The sequence below is a fragment of the Sturnus vulgaris genome, chromosome Z, assembly GCF_052056855.1.
Source record: "Sturnus vulgaris isolate bStuVul1 chromosome Z, bStuVul1.hap1, whole genome shotgun sequence".
NCBI lineage: Eukaryota > Metazoa > Chordata > Aves > Passeriformes > Sturnidae > Sturnus > Sturnus vulgaris.
This window is the reverse complement of record NC_142283.1, coordinates 40,569,954-40,586,708: the sequence shown is the minus strand read 5'-3', so window position 1 is coordinate 40,586,708 and position 16,755 is coordinate 40,569,954. Positions and strand designations below refer to the sequence as shown.

The 16,755-nt window shown below is 35.5% G+C and overlaps 1 protein-coding gene across 2 annotated transcripts in view; it reads right to left on the bottom strand.

The window, feature by feature from the left end:
• SLC71A2 (solute carrier family 71 member 2) overlaps positions 1-16,755 on the bottom strand; it is a 47,055-nt gene that overhangs the window by 9,755 nt on the left and 20,545 nt on the right. Inside the window, exons 7-12 of one of the 2 annotated variants that reach the window (XM_088156985.1) lie at positions 16,110-16,223; positions 15,462-15,533; positions 12,841-12,953; positions 11,866-11,963; positions 9,975-10,132; positions 6,888-8,478 (exon numbers count right to left, since the gene is read on the bottom strand). In XM_088156985.1, the coding sequence (XP_088013111.1) occupies positions 8,281-8,478; positions 9,975-10,132; positions 11,866-11,963; positions 12,841-12,953; positions 15,462-15,533; positions 16,110-16,223 (753 nt within the window). In that variant the 3' untranslated portion in view covers positions 6,888-8,280. Of the gene's footprint in view, positions 1-6,887; positions 8,479-9,974; positions 10,133-11,865; positions 11,964-12,840; positions 12,954-15,461; positions 15,534-16,109; positions 16,224-16,755 lie in introns of those variants that run through there. The other variant, XM_088156986.1, reaches the window with a different exon arrangement.

Below are 16,755 nucleotides of genomic sequence, written 5' to 3'. Positions count from 1 at the left end.
GCTGTGCAGATTTTCTTATTAGCTTTTGATTCATGGGTTTAAATTCAAAAATCTAGGTATATTTCAGATAAAACCTTCACCGAAATCATTGATCACTGTCGTGTCAAAAATATTTCATTTCAAATCTAGGTCTTCAAGGAAAACACTTTTTATCAAAATGGTATTAACAAAACTTTCTGCAACCAGTGCTAATCTTTCATGTAGCTTTATCCAGATAAACCTTGCTCACCTCATGAGGTCTTCTATCAGGTTCGAAAATTGCCTTCGTTAGAAAGTCATGCTGTCTTCTTTCCTTCTCTTTCTTCAATAATACCATGCTATCTCAAATGCACTTTTAATACACTTAATTACCCTATTTGCACACTGCTCTAGGCAGGCTGGCATTTCTGGTAGCCATGTTAGAAATAAAATAAGCTGAAACTCTTAGGTTGAGTCTGGAGTCTTTGCAATTAGTGAAAAATAAATATCCTATTTTAAAAGAAAATGTAATAAATTTGCCTCAAAAGGTACACATGGTAACTTTACAGTTCCATTTTTATTGCTCTTTCTTCAAATATTACTACATTCAACACTGAATAAAACCAAATAAATTCAAATATATTTACCAAGGGCTCCTTCCACAAACTTAAGAGATAAGCTTTCACTTTTGTGTATTTCATAATAAAGTAAAAGACCTCAACCAACTGCTTGAGGCAACTGTGCAGAACTTTTTAATATGATTGCTACACGGTAGCTTGATGTATTTTTCCCCCTAGAGATGGAAGAAATAGGGCAAATGAGTTGTTTTTACTACCTTCAGTTATTACCTGGAGTCATGAGTTGTTTTTCCTTTTGACAGACGCTGTAATGTCAAGGTGGCACCAGCCCACTCTTGGCGAGGCTCTATCCTAGGAAAGTGTTTTGCTCATAATAGGCTGCCTGACAGTCTGACCTTTATCACATTTTTCTTTCCTGTCACCTTCAAGAAGGGCAGCTATGGTGCTGTTGATGCATTTCTTACACAGACAAATAATTTCAGAATTATTCTGGAACACTAAATATTAAGTTCTTGTCTTGATCTTGCAGCACCTCCTGTTTTTTGCGATTTGTACTAAAAAAAAAAAAAAAAAATAAAAAAAAATCTGAATTTATTTGTGATTACTTGGTTCCAGTATCATTAAGAGTTTCTAGTGCTCTGTATTTCCCAATGTGCTTTCCCAAGCACGTCCTGTGAAAAATGAAAGCTAACTCATTGGTAGGGAAAGCTTACTTCTTGAGGAAAAATGGAAATCTATTGTTCATGAAGATTAAATCCTTAACCACTCAGTTAAAGTCACAAATTATCAGCTCTGCAAACAGCTTTTTCCTCTAAGGACTGCAAAAAGGCCTGCAACATCTCTCTGAGGTCAAAATGTGTGTCTGACAAGGATATGCCGAATGCAATTAGCTTTAGGTGGCAGAGTCTAGTGAATATTTCTATTTCTCAATCTTCCTTTTCAGTTTTATTTTTCTTCCAGTGTTAAAAATTATATAATGTACACCTTTTGAATATATCTTTAAATATTTTACTTAAAATATGCTACTATTCTACTTAAATACACGTTTCAAATTTTCTGAAACCACTAGCTGCATTGAATTAACATTCCCAATGCATTAAAGCATGAGCACAAAGCATACTACGACTAGGTAACTGGGCAAGTTTGATGTTTCAGCTATTTATAAGCCAGTTAGAGATGACACCAATGATGAAAAAATATATTTTGTTTATTATGCAGGCATAAAAAAGTAAGACAGCAAGAAAAAGCTCCTGTTGGGCTTTAAGCAACATGAAAGGATGCTTAGACCTGCATGTTTAATTTTCTTCTTCAGTGCTTAACACTTCAGTCTGTTACTAGAACAATTTAGTCATGTTTTGGTTTTTTTCCCCCTTCACTGCTTTTCAGAGGAATCACTGCACTGAGAAATGGCATCAAGTTATCAAAAATGGTATCTGCATATGATAAAGCAGATACCCCCATATACGATTAAGTTTCTCTTAGAAAAGAGAACTCATTAGGACTTTCAGAAAAGACTGCAGTATTTTGCTGCAAAGTGTAAAACATGCTTAAAAATACTCTTCATCAAAACTGGAGGAGGAGAAGGGGAAAAAATGCGTATAGGAGAAAAACTTCCTATAAAACAGATTTTCTGGACAAAACAATATAACCACTGCAAAGTTTTCAAGATAACACTTTCCAGATGTGTAGAAAAATAATCTGTCATGAATGATGTTGCCTGCCTGTTATTCACTGCCAGTTTTTCTTACATCATCATTAAATAAGGTCCTGCTGAGCAGCTTTTTGCCTACATTCAGATGAGCAGAGCTAGCAGCACACTTTTCTTTACAGTCTGTTTCTTACACAATTATATTCACACATAAGCATTAAGGTATACATCAGGCATCAGTTATGGGACACTTCAGATACAAGCAATTTTCTAAAATCCATAGGCCAAAGTTCTCACTGGAGTATGCAATCAGAAGTGGCCATTTTTTCATGTCAACAGAAAAAAAGGACTATAAAAAATATTGACTTCCAAACTGCTAACACGTAATGCGGTCGATTGCACTTAAATCATGCAGCTCTGTACTTCTCAGAGATTTAGCTGGTGATGCAGCATTTACTTTCAAATTAAGGAAGAATTTTAACACTTTTGCTTTAAGGTGCTAGTGCTGAAAATGCAATACATACAGGCACTTTTATAGCAACTTAAAACAGACTGCAAGGGCAGCAGAGCAGCAGTGCTAGCCTGGGACTGTACCCTGAACCTTGCCCATCATCTTCCATTCTCTTACTGCAGTGTTCCTTTAGAAAACAGAGCAAGACTATTCTTTTTAGGCAATGGGAGAAGACAAACAGCACGTTCTATTCTGTAAGACTAGCTCAAGAGAAATTGTCTAGGAAATAAAAAAGCTGATTTAATTTAGTTCTTTACACATGCTGGATTCAAGATTTTACTCCTAGATCAATCTCACCACCAAGCCCCTGAGATGGAACCCATGAGACAGCATGCCACTAAACAGAGGACTAGAAGTCATACTCAGTTTCCTCAATCACATAAAAAAACAGGCTATTATGCTGACCTACTCATCCTGGTTCACCAGCTTTTTCAGGTTGACTAGGAGTGTCTCAGGTTAGCCAACTGAGTTTGGAAGGTCCTCTAAGTGAAAGCTTTTGGACAACAGAAAAGTATGACCAAAATTTTTAAACAACATTTTAAATCAAATTCTCATCTTGTTAGGGGACATATTAATGCTAGTATATATAACAGATAGCTTAACATGCTTGTTAAAACAATCTAAGTCACAGGTTTATTTATCACAGGTTTTGTTATGATCTTCTATTACATTGTAATCAAAATACAGTAGCATCATATTTTCATGATGCATGCATGTACACAGCACAGTAAAATCTCTGAGGAGAGAAGAAAAGGAAAGAAGTATTCCAAATATAGTTTTTCACATCTTTGTACTGTTATTCATCATGTCTTTCCCTGCTTTTTTTTTTGGTGTGAGGGGAAGATGCTGCTTGATTTCTTCTGAAAAAATAAAATTTAAAAAAACAAGAGAGGTAAATTGTATCAAAACAACTAGAACTTTGTTTCTCTGGATCAGAACAGCTCAACACAAACAGAGACCAGCAGATCCCCCAAAGAACCATGCCCATTACCACCCTGAAGAAGTGAGGCAGTGTCTTACTCTTTCTGCATGTTCTTGCATTGCAGTAAAACATGCTCTGGAGCAATGGTCTCCTACCTGCAGGTTAAGCACCTCTGGAGTACAAGGAGGAAAGTATTAGTTATTGTTGATTTTTCACCTAAAATAAAAGTATGTATACAACCTAAAACCATTAAGAATTACAACTTTACTAATACATGTCTTGACACTGCACGCTCACCTGGGAGGTAGACAGCACAAAAGGTATCCTTGAGGAAAAGTGGGTGCTTCACAATGCAAGAGGGAGTTGACTGTGATGCCCTCGCTCATTCTTTCACTTTCAGTGTATTCACATATTGACATTTACATGTGCCCAGTTAAGTGGATCTGTGGACTATATTACACATTTGGAACTAAACTAACCCTCACAAAATGATGTCGTCTCTCAAAAAGTTTTTGGGAAAAAAACCCTGCAGATGGAAGTTAACACAAAAGATACAAGCATAAACAGACAAGTAGCAGAGGAGCTACTTCTGCTCCTAGTCCAAGTCCTTCATCAACCACTTTGCATGGTAATATCACTGACAATGTAGTTAGTTGGCCAAAAAAATTGAAAACTATCAAGTATTTGAAATACAATTTTACAAGTGTTATTGCTAACAATGAACCCTTTTGGGTGTATATTGTACCTTTAGGCATCAGCTAACAAGAGTATGGAGCCACAAGCACTAAGAGCATTTACAAACTAGCCATCCACAACATGAAGAACCTTTTAAAGTTTTTTCAACAATGTTTAAAGTACTGTGATATTCAACACAGTATTTCACAAATTTCACAGAAAACATTGCTGAAGGTTTGAAGAAACAAATACTCGAACAAGCTATGTGTTGTGGGAGATTTGAAACCACAAGTGTTCCTAACCTGTCTCAGTTAATGGTACTTGCTAGATTTTTTAACATGATGAAGTACATAAAGAGCAACTTTTTTGTCAATCCCTAACAAAAAGATGCAATTCTCAACAGTAAACCGTTTCTTTATTAAAAATTCTGTTTTGTGAAAAACCTGTACCAGGGTAACCACTGATGAAGTGGCTGCTTTGAACAGAATAAAAAAGGGATCTAAAGATAAGGTTACAGCAAGAGTGAAATTCATTCACTGGATCACTCATGGGCAAGCTAGTGCAGCAAATAAACTGGAAAAAAAGCACACAAGGTCCTACATTGTTATCAGTGCATAAATGTGGTTAATTTTATAAAAACAAGACCTTTAAATACTAGAATCTTTGGAAGCAGAAGTCTTTTATACTACAGGGGTTTACTGGTTATCCCATGCTAAACTTACATTTTTGTTTCACAGAACGAAAACCCGTTGTTCAGCATCTCCCGACCTTTTCTGTGATGAAAAGAGCCTGCCAGTACTAAGCCAGTATTTTTGAAAAATAAAAGCATTTAACATGTCTCTTAAAGATGTTGTTTTAATAATGAGCAAGGAAATTTTTATGTTTAAAATAAAGTTATTGTATGGAGGGAGCATTTTGAAAACAGAAGTTTGAAAGTATTTCCACCATCATTAAATTTTGTTACAAAAAAAAGTGCAGAAGTGTCACCCATAAAACCTCTAATATCTGTATAGTTGTACAGGGAAGTAACTTTCCAACCCATTTAAAAAAATCTTCCAGAGGGAGTTTTTCAATCCCTTTGTTAACAACACAAAAATTTAAGACCTTTCGATTAGTTTGCAAATCCAACTGAATTTGCAAACTAATTGAAACTGACATCAGGGAAAATGGAAACTCACTAGTTGAATATTAACCTGAATATTAATACACCTTTGCATAAGTATTTGGCAGGACTGAAAAACGAGCATCATGATTTAGAAAGCACAACCTTCGATACACTTTCCATTTGGATCAGTATCTTTGTGAGGTAGCTTTTTCAGTAATGATAGGTATTAAAACAGGTTATTAAAGTTTACTTTAGATACTAATAGATACTAAAGTTTAAAATCAAGATAAATTGAACTTAGAAACAAATATTTGAATCTCTGCAACAAAGTGTTGAACAAAAATTTCTAAAAATAATGAGGCATCATGTATTTCTGAACATCATTTACTCATTTTCTACTGGGAACAGAAAACTGAAAAATTGTTTATCTCATCTATAGCTTACCTTTTTACATTTTTATCATGTACTCAATTAGCAGAGTAGAACATATAATAATTTATATAGAGTAAGGATGCATGCTTAAAATATTTTTTTTTGTATCTAGCTCTGGATTCCCCAGCACAGGAAACCACAGATGTGTTGGAGTGAGGAGGCCACAAAGATGACTGAATGACTGGAGCACATCTCCTGTGAAGACATACTGAGAGAGCTGGGCTTGTTCAGCCAGCAGAAAAGAAGGCTCTTTTTATATACTGAAGCCCTTCAATATATAAAAAAGGCTGGTAGGAAAGGAGGCGGCATGTAGTGACAGGTAACAGTTTTAAAATTAAAAGAGTTAAGATTGGACATAGGGAAGAAAGCAAGGGTTGTGAGGCACTGTCAGAGGTTGCCCAGAGAAGCTGGGGATGCCCCATTCCTGGAAGTGTTCAAGGTCGCGTTGGACAGGATGGCTCTGAGCAACCTGCTCTAGTGAAAGATGTCCCTGTCCCATGCTCTTTAAAGGTCCCTTCCAACCATTCTGTGATTCTGAGATTCTACTTCAAAAATCTGATCCATTGCTGGGATACTACAAGCAGTAATAAATTTGACAAACGCTACTTGTAACATTAACATACTGTATTTTATTCCATATATCAAGTTTAAGACATTCTAAGCTGGGATCATGCAAAACCTACTCAACTGCAGTCTGGCCTGCAGCAAATTATCCAGCATAAAAACCCAGGTTTGAACTGCAAGAAATTCAAATAAAAACAGCCACCTAAGCATCCTCAGAAAAAAGCATATTAATTCTGCAATACTGTTCAGATCAGAAATTATTCTCATGAGTTTTTTTGTACTTTCATTCTCCACTTCTGTACCCCAGTGGATACCTTCAGGTACCGAAGGAATTTCTAAGCAGAGCATGCTTTTCATCATTCTTGATGACACACACACAACACAAAAGGAATGTGAGTACTGTCATCCAACACTAGGATAAACCCACTTCTGTTTTGAAGCAGTGAAGGCACAACAGTGAACTTGGAAGAACACACACTTACTCATGAAACCTAGAAAGCTTGATATTTATATTTATTATGCATTAGGAAGCTTATTAACTTAAAAACCAACCTACATGGTACAAAAGGTTTCTTAGCTGTGCTCAACATGGAACAAGTTTCAAAATATATATTTTTAAAATTTGTTCAGTCAATACACAATCCTTTTAAAAAACTGTAACTGTTGTATAACTGTCTGTACCCTCATTACATTTATAAATACATGATTTACACAGCACCCCATCTGGAAAAATTAAAACTCCTTACAAATATCTACATATATTGCGTACATATAAAACATTCATAAGAGTATTTCATCAAAGTTAGGTTTAATAGTCCATTTACACTGCAGCAAAATACATATAAATCTCTGTCTTCTTTATAAAATGTCTCTTAAAATCAGCATATTTGTTACAATTCATAACTCCTTTGAAGCATCTTTTAGAAAAAAAATGATATGAATATATCCATGATATTCAGCAGATAAGACAGTGATATGAAGGCTGAATATGATTAATAACTGAACACTAAGAAGCAGTTAAGGCAGCGGTGAAAGGAACTAATAGGAAAATGTATTTTATATGACAGATAAAGTGACAAAATGCAGTAAGTACATATATATTTTGATGTAAAGTACTCTGGCACCAATGAGAAGTGTCTATATTTCTGACACTACTCATTTTAAAATTAAAATTTTTTTATAAGCAAAACATTAATGCAACCTGGTTCTTGGGTGCCATCTGGACTTGCTTTAACTGCACAAAAGTGATTATTCCATAATGTGGGTTTTAGGGTTTCTGTACGACCTTCATTTGTGTGTTAACTACTGTCACATGTTATCACACACATTCAGAATTCTGCCATCTCAATTTCATCACCCCTTTCTGGTAACTACTGGACTTCCTGTTAGTAAATAATATTTGAGAATTTCATTGATAACCACTATTTCAGGTAGCAAAACTACAAAGACATCAGTGTTTCGCATACTAGAAAGGCTACAAGTGGCATAGATGCAACAAAAAGGCATAAGAAATGCTAAACAACCTATCATAGTGATGGCAGAAATTGTTCTGGCTCAAACCTGTTTATTTTGCATTACCTTGCAATTTTGGGAACTAAACATTCAAACTTTAAAAAAATTCCGTCTCTATATTCAGGTTTCTACTCAATATCAGAATTTGACACAGCATTTGCAGTCCAATATTGGGTAGAATCACACTAGTTTGTGACCTGCTGTTCTAAAAAACCACTCCAGCAAGCATGACACCAACCTCAAGTATCATACAGCAAGTGACCTCCTGTCACAGCTGCCTTCCTCTCAAAGGCAATATGCTCTGTCCCTCCCACCAAGCTTCCAGAGCACAATTCAGTGCATTAATTTCTTCCATATCCCCTCAGAATTTAACCTTCATACACTGCTATCCTGCAGCAATGGCTCAATGTCCTCTTCATTACTTTGGTCTAGGTTGTTACCCAGACTGCTGCTGATGCTGTTGCTGTGTTTTTTGGTACTGCTGGCTTTGCTGCTCTCAGGAATAAATAAGGCAACTAGAAGTGCCAGAAAAACAATGCATGCTCCAACCAGGAAGGGGGGACCAGGAATGATCTACAGGAAAACAAGCATAATAAAGAATTCACGTTTCAGGCATTGATTTCTGCATTATGAACTACACCACAAATGCGGGAGATCATGAAAGATATATTTATGGGGACTATAAAATTTTTGCAAATAGGTTCATGTGTGCACTGTAAAGTGAATTGTCTTCATCTAAAATCCCCACAAATTCCTTACCCGATCTCCACACTGATCTAAAAACCAAAAACAGATAAAATTGTCAATTGATAGTATGATTGCTTAGCAAATGAAACAGAGTTGACTTGATGCTTTTTTGTAACTTTTTTTTTTGCTTTAGGCAACATGACTGTTAAATCAACAAGACTGCTCTGAACATTAATAGAATAAGGTTTCAACACCCAGACATACAAATACTCAATAAATCTTAGCTTTACTTTTCCACGGGTGAGATACACTAGAATCAAGCTAGCCAAATAAGGAAGCATCCCAAAAAACCAATATATGGGTGAGCAAAATAACAGTGAGACCATTCTCATTGCAGAGACATGTTATTCATATATAGTAACTTAGCGTTTCGACTATTCTCTCTTGCTTCTAAGCAGTTTATTGCAAAGTTCAAAATCAAAACTTACCCACATTTCATAGCCCCAGCTAAAAACAAACACCAGAAAGGTTTTAAGATAAATTTTAAATCAGCCAAGTTTGATGACAAAGTTCTACAAAAGAAGTGTTAATAATCCAGCTTTTTTTTTTAATCTTTAACAACTCTTCTGTATCTGTGTAAACTAAAATTAGATAAAACAGAAGATGAAACTTGTCAATCCAGTGAACATTTTTTCTACCAAATGAAATGTGGAAGCTATTCTCTAATGAAGTGGAAAAGTAGCTGAATGTAAGTATACAGTAACAGGGTAGTTTCCTTGCCTCAAATCTTGTTACAATCAGAGGCCTGATTTTTCAGCTAATGGTCCATACATATAAAGTATATTAACATATCAAAAACAGAGGTGTTATGCACACAAATACTAAAGAAGGAATGAACTTTCACAAATTAATACACTTTCATTTGCAGTATAACAGCTAATTCATCTGAGCAGCTTTTGAGTATTCCATGATTGTGGTTTCACTGAGAGGAGTAAAAATCTTTCAAAAGTTGTCCTTTGTCATTGCATTGCCAAGAGTTATTATTAGCCTCCAACACAGCCTATAACTCCACTGTTTGCTCTAAGGGGTTCCTGTGGATAATTGTAATGATGTAACCTCACTCAAACTTTAGTTCCAGTAAATTTACATCAAGTTACTTGATATTGTTATAATACTGAAATTAATGCTGCTACTACTGTAAATCTAAATATTTACTATCACATTTAAATTAGGAGCTATCTTAATAATTTAATAAAACTGAAAAGTGAGAATTAAGTAGTTAAAGAATAAGATATGAACATTTTAAATCAACCAAAAAGACAGAATTCTGGCTCTATGAGCTCTACACAGCAAGCTGCATGCACACCAAATTTTGTACTAACCTTATCACTGGGATTCTGCTTTGTTTTTTTTTCAGTAGTGTTATCAGGTAGCAATTCATTGAGTTCCACATGGAAGAGAAAGAAAATAAAGCCATACAGTGCTGGTCCCAGGCCACTGCACAGTCCTCTTACTCCAGTTATTATTCCTTGGACAACACCTAATGAGGAAAAAAAAAAGTAGGTTTTTTTTAAGCGAGGAAGAAATGCTCAGAGCCACAAGCTCTGAGTGTATTCTAATGATTGTTCCAAAATAGAGCATACCATAATTATTACTACATTCTAAGATATAAGAAATACACTGAAGACAAACCTGTCAGATTAAAATAATCCTCTGCATTATCATAGTTCTGTCACTATATTGCAGATTACTGGAAGAATTATTATTTTTATTATTGTACAATATTTCATTATTATGATAAAAAAATTTATGTGCAGGTTTAATTTTTTATATTAGAGTTCTTCCACTCTCATCCAAAGCCTACAATGAAGATAGTGAAAACAGCAGAGTTTAAATGTTCCCATTCAATTTATTTTCAAGGGATATTTAGAATAATATACCTAAATGTTAAGAACTCTGATTGGGAAAATATGCACAAACTGTGACCAGTATTTATTTAAATACCAAGGAATTTAATCAGGGCAGTAAATTAAGTGTACAGCAGTAAATTCACAATACTTCACTGGCTGCAGTTTTACATTGGATTAGTTTTAAAGCTTGATTAATCAAAGTGCTGTAGGTATATTTCTGTTTTGACTTCATTAAGTGATTGTGACAACAATGCAAAAAGTGTTTTGATGATATTAACTTCACATAGTAAGAGTCTAAAAATGCTATTTTACAGTATTAATAATCTGCTTTGTTCTTAAGGCAGCAACTTGTAAAATGGGAGATAAAGAAAACATGCAAAAAACATAGCTGTCCAAGCTTTTACTTCATAGATTGATGATATGAAAGTTTAAAATCTTCATGCCACTAGGTGGCAAAACCACAGTCTTGAAAGTCTTAGCTATTAACACCAGTTTCCTCTATGCAAAACTCAAAGCTCAATGCCTTCTGTCAGCTGATGTAAATAGAAAACAAGTCTTTAAAAAATCTTTAAAATGTCTCAAAAAAATTGGGGAGAAGGGTATAATTACAGAAACCCATGTAAAACACTATATTTTGCATCTTTCAACAGAAATCCACCTCCTGGAACAGCCTCTCCTTTGTATTTCTCAGATTAACTGAATTTACCTAACTTCATGTTGTCCAATACTAAAGTAAAATTGATACTTAAAATTTATATGCACGGCATTTTCTTTTAAGAGAATACTAAATTCAGTTCTTTTTATTAGTGTTTTAGTTTGTGATAACTTCTCATTTCACTTTAAAGGAGGAGTAATTTCTGATTGTATGCTGATATTCACATCAAAACCAGTAATTTTTTTTATTTTCTCTGATTAACTGGCTACTTTGGCAACCTTTTCTACCCCTTGAAAATGTGAATTATTGTATCAAACAGGGCCAACTTTTCTACAAAAAATAAAGCTTCTTTCCTACATCTATTTCAATCTTGAAAAATGTGCAATTAAAAAGGTAGTATTGTTACGATCATCTTCCTTGTCTACTTAGGGAATACTGCATATAATAAAAGGAAGAGAAAAAAAGAGGAAGTTTTCGTTGCCTTTGTAGTACCTCTACAGAAAGAAAGAAAAGAAGCAGCTCATCAGAGATTGTTTTACAATGCAAATATGATAAATTGATGCACTTCCTTCCTGTCTACATAGACTGGCAGACTACCACAGGTACTACCAAGTGAAGACTTACAAAGGTAACTTGAGAAGTACACCTAGATAACTCTTCTGCTTTCTAGACAAAAAAGCAGTCTGATGCAATTGATCCAATCCTCACCTTGTTGATCTGCCTCTGCATTTCGTGAAACCAGAGCACTAATTGCTGGGAATGTAATGCTTGACATCGCTGCTACAGCTCCCGCTGCCCACATCATCCTGTGTTAAATACATAATTCGAATTAGAACTGAGACTACCCTTACAAGTACTCCCCACACTCCCAATAGGACCACAAGAGCACCCTTATTTAACACTGAATTCCATTTCAAAATGTTCTTATTAAAATACCTAAAGACTGGAAATTGTCTGGTTATCTTCCTGCTCTGCTCCCATATATTATTCTGAACTTGTTAGAACAGAAGCACATTTTATTTGATTCTATCCTAGCAGAGAAAAAGAGAGGAATGGGAGTGAAGTGGGCCTTTCTCTCCAAACACCATACAAAGGAACAATTTCCCAGGGTGATGCAATTCTCCAGCTTCTACAACTGAAAAGGAAGTACTTTGATAAACAACAAGCACTCATCCCTCTCAGTAGAACACACTTCGTAAAGAAGTAGTTCTATCTTATGGTTCTAATTGTCTCTACCTATAAAGACAGTTTTTCCAAGAGAAGAAACTCTAGATAGTTTCTAAAACTAATTATAGTTGGAGTAAGAGAACATGTTAGACAAACAAAAACAAGTATAGGTCCAATACTTAATGGATAAAATAGATATAGTGGAATTACTAGAGAGAACACGCTACTTATTAGCTTGTGAGTTTAAGAAACAGTTTTAACACTCATAGACTTAATACTCAGTGGAACAAAATGTTGCAAAGACTCCCTTTTCAAAAAGGCTGTATGTACAGGAAATTCTATTGTTTCTGCATATGCAAAATACAGACCAAATTTTGGAAGTGTAATGCTTAATGAAAATGAGAATGCTTAAAACACTTAAATACCCATGACAACTGAATTAAATAGTAGAATTTCTTGGGAAAAAAGACTTTTTGGTTCCTTAACTAGCATGTACATACCAAAATGTATGCTTACCAAGACTGAGATCCAAAACCATACCAAGCCAGCTGAAAGATCTGCAAGCCAAGGCCAAGGAGAACTGTGTTTTTGTTCCCTATAGATCTCATCAAGATACTGAGAAACACAGTCTGCAAGAGAAATTGTTTTAACCAAAAGTTGTTTCAAAAAGTCAGACTTGCTAAAGTAATTTCTCCTATGCACAGTAATTCAGAAGACGTTTCAAATGATGAGGAAATTAATATAATTTGTCCTCTTACTTCTCCCGTATTAAGCTCGAAATACAGATAAGTGATTTCAACATTTAATGTACAGATATTCTTAACTCTTACAAGGTTACTACTTTGGGACATCGAGAAGCATATGTATTGCCTTCTCTATGTACATTAGGTGACAGTGTCTATTTTCAATGCAAACAGGCTTTCATTTTCACCTCTACAAACCTATTTTATTACAGATTAGAGCACTCCACAAAATAAAAGCTGTTACCAAGCAAAGACAGTGCAGGCTGGACATGACTTGAATTTATCAGTATCTACAAATACTAGAGAAAAGAGACTGTTAGCTTAGAAGAAAGTAAACTCCTTAGGTCAGCTGAATTATTTTGCAAATTTACATTTAAACTTAAAAGTAAATCCTGCTGTTTTGTCATCTTTATCACATACACCAAAATTCGGCCAATTCCTAGGCACCATTAATTACATCTTCTACTGACTATTTACACCACTGATAGGGCCTTTTCATTTGCACATGGAAGCTAATCCTAACCAAAGATCAGTATTTGTATTTGTTAGAAGTGTTACTGCTGGGGGGGATGGAGATCCCAATTCAGATACAACCAGAAGACACTCATGGCAAGACGCAGACACTTCCTAGTAAAGCAAAGTCCACATGGACAACTTAACTCAGTTAATGGACACACATTTTTCTTTAATAGGAGAAACTCAGTAATGCTTCAGTAAAAATACAGAGAAAAGGAACCAGGACTGCAAAGCAGAATACACTTCCTCTCTTGTCTTATCTCTCTTCCTGATTGCATTGCGTCTGGCTGAGATGAAGTTAATTTTCCCACAGCAGCTCTCAGAGGTCTCTGGGTAGCTGGGAAGGTGTTGTTAACACACCAGTGCTTTGGCAACTGCTGAGCAGCCCTGGCAGAGCATCAGTGCTGTCTCAACATTCCCACCACATTGGTAGACTGGGAATTCGTAAGATCCTGAGAGGGGCCAAAACTTGGCCAGCTGTCCCAAACTGACCAAAGTGATAACTCCTCCCAGATGATACCAGCTCAGATATTGAAGCTAAGGAAAGGAGGAGGAATGGGGCATTTGTTATTTACGATATTTGCCTTCCAGAGCACTTGCTATGTGTGCAGAAGGCCTGCTTCACAGGAAGTGGCTCAACACTGCTAGCTGATGGGAAGTAGAAAATAAACCTTTTTTTTCCCCCTCTCTTTGTGCATGCCTAAACTTTTGCTTTAATAAACTGCCTTATCTCCACTTAAGAGTTATTTTTAACCTTAATTTTTCTTCCCTGTCTGGCTAGAAAGGGGAGTGCTGGAGCAGCTTGGCAGGCACTTGGCATCCAGCCAAGGACAACTGCTCACCCTTTCTTGTTCCTCACTTTCAGTTTGAATGCTATATTAAAAAAATACAGTAATTCTACCTTCATGTGTTCAGTTCATTCTGGAGATATCTAACATGCCAACACAAATCAGTACTTAAGAATCAAAGATTATATCAATAAGCAAAGATTATTTCAGGTAGCTGTACTCTTCAAAGAGCCCAAAAATCAATAGATTTTCCTCATTTTAAATTGAAAATTACAAATGAGAAGGGATGCCCTCTTAGAGATTTTTAGCAAAAATACTAGTCTGCATGAAGTATGACTGGCAAATGTGAGTGAACACAATAGCCTCAGAACAAACCACAGCACAAAGATGAAAATAACAACTTGAAGTGCTGATGAAGACTACAACTGACACCAGTAAAACTGGTAAACATTGATGAATGTGTTGTTTACATCAAAACAGTAAGATCTTCATTCTGCTAAGAATGGCAGCAAGGTTACAATATACTCTGTATGCCATTCCTCTTCCTGTTACCCCAACAGGAAGACAAACTGTATCCATAATGATACCAAAGATCACACCATAAAAACTCTTTGATTTACAAAAGACAAAGGATTTGTTGAAAAATCAACTCACTGTTGCCAAATATGGCACGAAAATACCAAGGCCTCACCAAGGCTCCTCAGCCTCCAAGCTCAGCCTAAGTAACCCTGGCAAGACTGCTTGTATGCAAGTTTGATAGCACAATCCAATTGAATACATGCAAGTAGTGTGACTTTTAAAGTAAGGCATTTCCCTTTCAGAATGCCTTGCATTTGGTAACAAATTTCCTGCATAATTTTAATGATTTTAAGTCAGAGTTCCAATGAATTTACTGATCCAAGTATAGCAAATTTTATTTTTCTGATGTCCAGATCCAGTATTTCTAAGGAAACCTGATACAAAGCCAGAAATTTACATGGAGTGTATCCTGAATACAACATTCAGTGAATGCAAGATATACTGGCATATTAGAGCATGTAGAAAGTTTTTAGATAAGCTTAAATGAAGCACTATAAAGAACAAAGCTTACCTGAGCTATTATGGACAGAATGCCCACCACAGCTATAAATGCCACAATGCTAGCAGATCCAAAGCCTATAATCTGTTGGGAAGCAGAAATTGTGTAAAACAAATGCCAAACACAATCCAAGACAATTATTAACAGTGAGGATCTTCTCAATGAAAACACTAATCTCTGCTTATACTCTAGATTTATACAGGATCCACACAGGAAGTGTCCACTTTCAAGTGTAATCCCTAACTTGACTCTTTGCCAGGAAAAGGAAAAAAAAGGAAGAAAAAGGAAATCAAGAAAGAAAAAACTGCCTTAAAGAACGGACACAGAGGAAGTCATGGATCTAGAAACTGAAGTTCTCTATCCCTCCCACAAACCGGTCTTTGACAGGCAAAATCCCACCTTAAGACAGACCCAGAAACTGCTGCGCTGAATGAGAACAAAGGCCTGCTTAAGGCAAACCTGTGCTTAAGATATTGCAAGGTTTATGCATCAAGAGTTAAGTGTTTCTCAGTTCTTCGCTTAGCAAAGCACCATGCCTTTAATTTCAAAGCTTTACTTTGTCAGAAAGCAGGTCTCTTAGCAAAGTCTATAGCAAGAAAGAAATCACAGGGAATACTTATTTAAACATCCTTAGTAAGATGTGAAGAAACCAACATTTACCTGTCTCAAGTACAGAAAGAAACTAGAATACTGGCCAGCCTCAGGCAGATATGAGAGCAACACTGTAATGCAGATTGGGAGAACTGTAGGATCTTTTCTAACCTTCTTCAGAGACTGTAAAACAAGAGAACAAAGCAGGTATTGAAACATTTGTACAAACTCTAATGAAAACGTAAAGAAGGTAAATTCCCTCATTTTGTGCATGCATACATATCAAAACAGTTATACATGGATACTGTTAAGTTTCACCTTAAGTGACAAACAATCTCATTATATACAGTTTGGAGAACTCAATTCCTTAGTGAAGTTTCCATTAAGATTTTGAAGCTACTGTTCAGTGCCAAGTCAAAACTATTCCCTAAAAACAGCATCATACAATTCTAAAGGAAATACCTAATGTCTTCTATTGGATCTCCATAATAATAATTTGTTTTGAAAGATACTAGCAAATAATATACATTTCTTACACTTGTTCACCGACTTTATTAATCGCTTTAAGGAACAAATAAATTGTGGAAAACTAATTCTGTAACTGCAGTCTTTCAAGAATGCCATTCATCTCTCAATATTCACAACCAGTTCCCAGAAGATATAATGAAGAAAAATCACTCCTTCCTTTCTTAAGGTATCAATTAACAGAGTAAGT